The sequence below is a fragment of the Phaseolus vulgaris genome, chromosome 2, assembly GCF_051622355.1.
Source record: "Phaseolus vulgaris cultivar YP4 chromosome 2, ASM5162235v1, whole genome shotgun sequence".
NCBI lineage: Eukaryota > Viridiplantae > Streptophyta > Magnoliopsida > Fabales > Fabaceae > Phaseolus > Phaseolus vulgaris.
The window spans coordinates 24,831,248-24,840,001 of NC_143499.1; the positions used below are offsets into that span (position 1 = coordinate 24,831,248).

General features: G+C 36.2%; 1 protein-coding gene across 1 annotated transcript; it reads left to right on the top strand.

The window, feature by feature from the left end:
• Positions 1-6,198: 6,198 nt before the first annotated feature.
• On the top strand, positions 6,199-8,503 carry LOC137809665 (Protein kinase superfamily protein). Its single transcript, XM_068610765.2, is given in 6 exon segments — positions 6,199-6,255; positions 7,376-7,564; positions 7,945-8,077; positions 8,171-8,222; positions 8,225-8,456; positions 8,458-8,503. Coding segments are annotated over 5 exon segments (567 nt in total). The 5' UTR covers positions 6,199-6,255; positions 7,376-7,460.
• Positions 8,504-8,754: the final 251 nt, after the last annotated feature.

An 8,754-nucleotide genomic window follows, 5' to 3' on the forward strand; every position in this document is an offset into this window, starting at 1 on the left:
AGCGTATGCACCAGACAGATAATGGATGATGCGAATTGGCTAAAATGTAGCTAATATCAACAGAGGAAGTAAAAGAGGTACCTTTCGATGATCAGATGAGCGTTGAAGGGAGTTGGAGATTGAGAGAGTTGAGGAGCGTCGTGAGTTTGCAGAGAAAACTCAGAGCGTTTTGAGAATGCAAAGAGATGATGAAACAGTGGAAATGAAGGGGTTTAAGGGTTTTTCAAACGTTTTTGGAAGCGCAAACGACAGCTGAAGATGATCGTTGATGAAGCCACGTGTCGAGCGATTGGAAAAAGGGGTTTGGTGGAGCGTCAGAAAAGCAGAGGGTACGAACGTCTGGAATTCCGTGCCAGCGCCATGTATATCGGCAGTGACGTGACCTCTTAGTCTTTTCGCTGGACAAGTCTTCGCTTAAGACTGGGGGACTTGTGTACCGCCCAGGTAGTCGGAGTTGATGACGTGGCAGCAAGCAATAGTATAGGCGTGTTGAACGGGACACCTGGCTGGCAGATGTGAAGGATGTCGGGGGGTTCGTGTGATTGCCAGTCGTTAAGTTGGCATGCCCCGATTTATAGCATACCTAAATCGGCGGTCACCAGGTTTGTGTCGTAGTCGCCGGGTGTGAACCCAAGCGATAAGGCGATCGGAGATCGCCGAGAGGAGGACATCGCCGAAGGATCAGGAAAGCTTGTTCCAGGCTTTCGAAGCAGAGGATGAAGTTGTCAGATGTTCATTCCCTAGCTGGCTAGAGGTTGAGGTCGGGGAACACCTTACCCGAGCATGCACAGTGAAGTAAGTAAAGTAGAGTATAATGGCGGCCGGCGAGACCACAGGGAAGGTGTGTATGAAGACATCCGTACTCGCCACACAGAAGAGATCGCGCTCCAAGGCAGCTACACGCTGAGTTGCTTCCTGCATAAGTAACTTAGTCGAACAGCCTGAAGAGTAAGAGGTGACGCTCAAGTCAAAGATGCTCCAGATGGTGACACGTGTACAGCTGGATGCGAGCCACGTGTCCAGATGTGTAACTGTCAGGAGAGAGAAAGCGCACAGGTATATAAGGGATCCTAACGAACTTCTGAGGTACGCGCGTTTTAGAATACTTCTTTTACACTTGCGAGAACTTGAGTACGCTGAGAGAGAATATTGCACGGTTCCTGAAGTTCTTAGTTTTCTCTTAGTATTTTGGTGGTTCAGTCGCTGACTTGGGCGTCGGAGCGCGATCGGCCGTAGCGGCGCCGTTCTGTCTTTTGCAGGTTCTTGAGGTGAATCAAGGCGAAGGACGGAAGCTAGCACGGTGCAAAGTCGATCCAGATTTGACGAGGCAAGGCTCTTACGTTCTGGTCAACAGGCAGGATCACAACCCTACAAAAGAAACAAAATCAAGTTGCTAGATTTGGTCCCGTTGTGAATTTGTTTCCATAGGTGTTATTGTGTTTCCAAGAATCATTAGGCTCCTTAGGAACCCATTTCAAAATACCCTTAGGGACAGAAAACTTTCTGATTCTGCAGAACCTAACAGAGTGTCCCTTTTTCATGCAATAGAAACAACAAACAACCGGTTGTTTCAATTTTTTTAACCGATTGTTTTTTAGTGAAAGTTGAAAAAGGTTTTGTGCACCCACTTTTTTTGCTTTGGGGGTTAAAACCCAAGCCAAATTTTCCAAATACACATGTTTGGGATGCCAACATATTTTCAAAATTTGATTTTTCTTTCAAAATGATGCCAATAGTTTTCACAAGATATAAGACTTTCTCTTGAAGAGACTCAAAGTTTTTGCAATACTTTGAATCACATTTGCAAGAGGATTTTTCTTACACCAGTTCAGAATTTTCTAAATCAGTTTTTTATTGATTCAAATCTTTTTCCAAAACTGTGATTTTCATTTTCAACTTGTTGTTTTCACATTTCAATCAGTTATTTGAAAAAGTTAATCTCTTAGCTTTTTCATGAATTTCTTGGAAAGCATCAAGCAATTGAAAATAACTTTCACACTTATTAGAAGAGGCTGCACTTACTTGACTCAATTCTGATTCTCCCTTGGTCATTAAGCATACTTCTAACTTGTTTTAGAAGAGATTGAGCCAGCAGATGACTCTTCTTTATCCATCAAGTCACTCCTTGGATTTTTGTGTCATTCCTCAAGTGTGTCCCACATTCCCTTAGCCGAAGTGCATTATGAAATATTGAGCAATTCATCAGAGTCTAGAGCAGACACAATAATATGTTGTGCCATACAATCAAGATGTTCTTTAGAGGATTCATTAATTTCAGGCATATGCACATAGGTATTATTTGAAATAACATTCCAAATATTCTTATCTAAGGATTGAATAAAGAACTTCATTCTTATGCACAAAATAGGATAGTTTTGACCACAGAACAGAGGTGGTTTGTTCAAAGAGGCACCTTCCCCAAAAAAACTTTTATCAGCCATCAAAAGATTTTCAAAAACCAGAAATCAAAACTTGAGTAACGTTCAAGAACCTTGCTCTTGATGCCAATTGTTAGGATTGATGGTTGGAACAAGAGGAGGATGAATTGTTTTCAAAAGCTTTCACAAATACTTTGCTTAGAATGAAACTTTAACAATCAACTCAGAAAAGCAATTCAGAAAGCTAATAAAAAACCAAGCAGAAACAGATAGTAGAATTATAATCGGTTAAAATAACGACTCAACCGGTTGTTTATGACAGCGAAAAATATCAAACAGTTATGGAGAGAAGAGATAGAGAGAATTACACACAAGGTTTATACTGGTTCACTCTATTCAAGAGCTACATCCAGTCCTCAGTCAAACCACTGAGTATTCCACTATGCAACCAATCACAGATTACACATACATAACACAAAAATGTGACTTTGAATCCCACAAAGCCTACTCACCCTCTTTGCACACAACCAACACCTCAAACCAGAATCACACTGACTTTACAGGATTTTTACAACAGTTTTACAGAGAGTTATATGAACAATTACAAGAACCTAAACAAGGTTAGAAAACACCTGGAATCACAGTACACCAGAAACCCTATTGATCAGTTCTTGAATTACAACAAAGCTCAAAAGCAATCTTGCTAAAACTTGGTAATCTCTCAAATCAATCACAAATCAGAGTATCAAAATTTTTTGTTTCATCAATCTTTTCACGTTTGAAAGAAGACTAGATTTATAAACCTTGAAAACCTATCGTTGAAGACAGATTTGAACAACCAAATTAGTTAAAACAGGTTTTCAAAAAACTTTTATGAAAACATACATTTAATCGGTTAAAACCAAGATTTAACCGGTTGAATGGTTTTGACAGTTATACAACTGATTAAAAAAAAAGTTTCAAAACCCCTTTGCCAATTAAGTGACAAACAACCGATTATCTCGAAACTTTAATCGGTTGTTTTTCCCTTTGCATGGAAAAAAACTTTAATCTTTAAAACATATTGAAATAAGCTTTGTTTGAGAATCAATATTGATCTTACAAAGATTCTAAACCCCATAACAATACCTAGACCTAAAACATAACACAACTTCATGTTTCATGAGGATTTGATACATCAATGCTTCCCATCTTCAACACATGTGATATCAAATTTATTGGTACTAAATTTCAATTGGCTGACTTGTTTAGTAAACCTCTTGCTAAATATAGGTTTTACTTTCTATTAAATGAATTGGGTATTATTAGCTTAAATTGTCCACTGTAGTAAGAATTTAAATATGTTGTCTCCTTATTTAATGTGTTTATTTTCGTTTCAGAATCACAACTATGACTAGCAAAGAGAAATAATTACTTTTCTCTCTCTCCTTGACCATTGACTACTTTTATAGTTATTGACTAGTAGGTTGATAAGTGTCTAATTTCAGTAATATTTCATATTAAAATATAGGCACTTATGAGGATTTATTGCTAATTTACATATAAAATAATCCCTAATTTATGAATTTATACCTTTTTACATTTTTTATGATCTTTATTTGAATAAGAGTATTTTATTCCCAAATTTGGTGTTAATTGCAGATTTCTAAGGAAGATTGGAGATTTGGATTAAAGATGAATGATTTGAGCTAAAAAGATAAAGATAGAAGGTCCCAGAATGGAAAAGATGCAAAGAAAGATTGGGCATTTTTTATGTTTTATCATTTAGCCCATTAGCGCGACACAATAAACAACCTAACCCTAGAAAACTAGGATAAATAGAGGGCTAGAGGCTCAACCTTAGTGTGCCAGATTGAGAGGAAAACACCATAGAGTGAATTGTAACCCAATTGGGAGAATGGAAGGTGATAGAAGTATGCGTGGCTAATTCTACCCTTTGGGATTGAGAGTAATCTGCTCAAACTCTTATGTATTGAGGTGATATTTTATATATTAATATTCAGTTCTTGATTGATTATTGGTATTGTTGTTTTACTTTTAATTTTCCGTGACAAATTGAGAATCTTAAATCTGACCGGGAGGTATTTTTAGGGTTCGGACCTAAACAACAATACTTAACATATTTGAGTGCTAGGAATAGACTTGAAATGTTAATTGCTATTAAACGTCTGAGCTTCGTTCTAAGTTGTTCTTATAATTATGCGAGGGATCGATAGTTATGGGACATTCTTAAGGATTTTATATGCGAGGAATCGATATAGATGATTTTTATACGGGCATCAATTTCAATCAAAGAACTTAATATTGACATGCTAATCAAAATACATGAGAGTGAGAGAGATGAAACCTAATCCCTATTTTTCCAATTGAAACAACTAATTCTTTGTCTGTTTTCTTATTGATCATTGCCAACACAACCACTTTCAATACACTTTTAATTGTTTTGTTCTATATTTAGCGATTATTGTACTGGATAATTCACTGTTCCTTGTGGGATCGATATCCGTCCTTTGGGACAATTATTACTTCTGACAAAGCGGTGCACTTGCCGTAAAAAGTCATCATAGGTTTATGACATTCATGTGTGGAAATCCTAACTGATTTGATACATTTATTGTTCAACATATTTGATTTGTTAGCATAAACATGTTTTCAATATATTCTTGTATCAGTCAAAACTGCACCCTTTTGTACTACATAGAATCAAATTTGTATTGCATCTGGTTTCTTGATTATGTTTTCAAACTCGTGAGTTATGAAACACAATCTGTTGCTCTATATAAATCTGGTTTAAAACAATTGTATCTCACATTTTCCTTCTTTGCTACAAGTTGTCCAGGTTCACATTCTTTACTTTATTACGTTTTATCTTTCATCATACGAGCTTTGCACTAACATTCTTTCTAGTTGGAATTATATCTCTTGCTGAATAGGTGCAGATAAAATAGATTAAGCAATGACATCTTCTTCACATAGAAAGAAGAAATCAAGAGAGCAACCTAACAACAGCCAAGGTATTCTGGAAAACTGGTTTGCTGGAGATTCTGAAGCTATGACATAGTTCATACATGAGACAAGCAGGAAGCAAATCAATGTACCCAAGGTAATGGAATTTTCATGGCTGATGAGTGAAAATAAGACAAAAGCAAAAACCTTTCTCAAGCATCAAAAGCTGAAACACTTCCTGGAAATGACTGGAAATGTCTATCCAGACCTAGTGAAAGTGTTTTATAACAACCTTGTTCAAGATGGCAAGAATCTTGTGTACTATGTGAAAGGAGTGAAGCTGAAAATCACAAGAGAGGTCTGAAGCAACATTGGTGGAATTAAGTGTTGATCAAGAGTGATCAAGTGCTTTGAAGAATCCAAATCTTATGTGTTTGATGCAAGGCTGGTGTTGCTGCTGTGTTTAGGGAGGGATCTAGGTAGAATAGAATGTGATCCACTCCTTTGTTGAATCTAAAACTGATGTGAATGCTAAAGAAAAGAATATAAGATATTCTCCTTTTGTCACTACATCCCTAGCTCTTACATTCCCCAACTCCTCTTTTATGAAGTTTTAACAACGGCCTACTTTTCCACCATCTAACCAGTATGTGATGCATCTTGCAGCTAAACCTACTTTATGCAATACAGCATGAAAACCTTTTCTTTGTATGTGCCTCTTCTTTGTTACTGTAATGAAAATGATCAACAAATTCTCGTGTATCCTTTCATGCCCAATGGTTCTTGCAAGATAGACTCTATGGTAAACATTCAAAATCCTTTCAGATTATTTGTTTTGATACCCACTAATTCTAAAATTCAATTTTATAACAGGAGAGAAAAATATTAGACTGGCCAACTAGACTCTTTATTGCTCTTGGTGCAGCTCGAGGCAAGTAATATGATGTTTTACTTTTACTAAGCTGCAGCAAATATACCTAATCAACACAACAGATTGAATCATATCAGGAAGAAAAATAAACTAAAAAGAGGCATATTGATTCTATTGAATAAAAAACTCCAGGAAATCATAAGCTTTACTGATTGACAACTATGGGGGAAATCATATTGGTTTCTATTTCTACCACTTTTTAGCTTAGAATGATTAAGATGAAGGTATTTGAGGGGGAATTCCAGAAGAGTCCGACAAATAGCATGCATTTCATGATAGTATTTTCATACCCGATGGCAACACTCTACAAGTATTACCTCAACTCTCTTCAAACAATATATTAATTTTAGTTTTAATAATTTTATGGTGTTATTTGACTGTTTAGTGTTGATTTTAATCTTTTAAAACATTAAATCCAGCAAATAATGATTTAAATCAGAAGAGTAACAAGCGCATGAATTCTTAATGTTAACATTTTAAGAAAAAAGGATAATACTAGTCAAAAGCCTTTTTGGCCTATTTTGGTATTGATAATTTAAGTTATAATATTATTATATTATTGTATTTTATATCTTTCAAATAAAACAATAAAAAAATTATTTTTTTAAACTATTTCTTTTATTTTTATTTTAATTATAAAAAGAACCGGCAAAGCCTACCAAGTTAGCGGGTCAGAGCATACTTACTGTCAATCCATACCATCAAACTAGTGGCAGGTTGGTTGGAGGCCAGCTTTGTCATGCATAGTAGCAAAGGAAGCTTTAAAATTTGGGGAAAATTGAGGCTACTATTCCTCAAATAACATAAGCTTTCAGCAGATTCCTAGTCTAGGCTAAAAATAAGTTATTCTAGCCTCTGTTGTTTTAGAATTTTAGATAAAGAAAATATGGTGAGATTTACTGGGAGGGACAGGAACCACATCACTGATACTGTTTCTTCATAGTTGCAATGCATTAGAATAGAGAGAGAGAGAGAATATTCACCAACTAATATCTGACCATGCTTTAATTGGTTCATCATGGATCTAAAGAGAAACATGGCATGATGCATCCTTTATCTGTCTTCGTTACAATTTTAATCAATATCATGTTGAATGTTAACAAATTTTCTAATTAAGCAGGTTTGGCATATCTTCATACATTTCCAGGACGTTCAGTAATACATAGGGACGTAAAATCAAGCAATATACTTCTAGATCATATAGCATGTGCGCTAAGGTTGCAGATTTTGGTTTCTCAAAATATGCTCAAGAAGGAGACAGTAACGTTTCTCTTGAAGTCAGAGGAACTGCAGGGTACCTGGATCCTGAGTAAGTGGACATTTTCGATCGTGTCTGAACCACAACTTCTCATACTGCTTTACTACATCACTTTGAGCAAAAGATTTATTACGCTACCCACATAAAGGATTCTAGAAGAAAAGCCCTTAAACACAAATAATATTCGAAAAAGAAAGGCTCAAACTCTCCTATCATTTACCGCATTGAGTTCTGTGTCATGGAAGCACTGTCAACTACAGACAGATTGAAGAAATGTTTCTGATGAGAATTTCCTATATGAAGAGTATATTTATTCATAAACGTATAGAAACTAGTTGTTCCGTATATAAGTAACTACATGATAATCTGTGAGATTTCAAACGAGATGAAAAAGAATCTGTCACTTCAACTCTATTGCCCATGCATTGCAGATTCTACAAAACCCTACAATTATCTGAGAAGAGTGATGTCTTCAGCTATGGCGTGGTTTTACTTGAAATTGTGACTGGTAGGGAACCTCTTGACATAAAGAGACCACGGAATGAGTGGAGCTTGGTTGAATGGGTATGGTCCATGTCCTAAATGTTTTGTTTTATAGGATTGTACTAAATTATATTTTGTTGACGTCACTAAGAAATAACTTTGCATGCATTGCAGGCTAAGCCATATATAAGAGCATCAAAGATGGAAGAAATTATGGATCCTGGCATCAGGGAGGATACCATGCAGAGGCAATGTGGAGAGTGGTGGAAGAAGTACTGCAGTGTCTTGAACCATTCTCAGCATATAGACCAAACATGGTGGACATTGTCCGTGAGTTAGAGGATGCTCTCATCATAGAAAACAATGCATCAGAATACAAGTCCATTGACAGCCTTGGAGGATCCAACCACTACTCTATTGTCATAGAGAAAAGGGTGCTGCCCTCAACTTCATCAACAGCAATCAACCACCACCACACAAGCCTTGTCCCATCCACAGTCGAGATAGCAAATGGTTGAAAATGGAATTCTTTTGATTCGTTTTTCATAACTGCTTTAGTCATAATACATTTCATATGGTAAAGGTGAAAATACTAGTTTTTGTGATGGTAATTTCATCCACTTTATGCACCTTCAAACTAATCTCTCTTGCTCAGCCTCAATTTTATGAGTAAAAGGAATAAAGTGAGTCAAATGAAAAAGGTCATATCTTTGCCAAGTCTGAACTTGACTGATAAAAAATTGCGTAAACTAAATTGA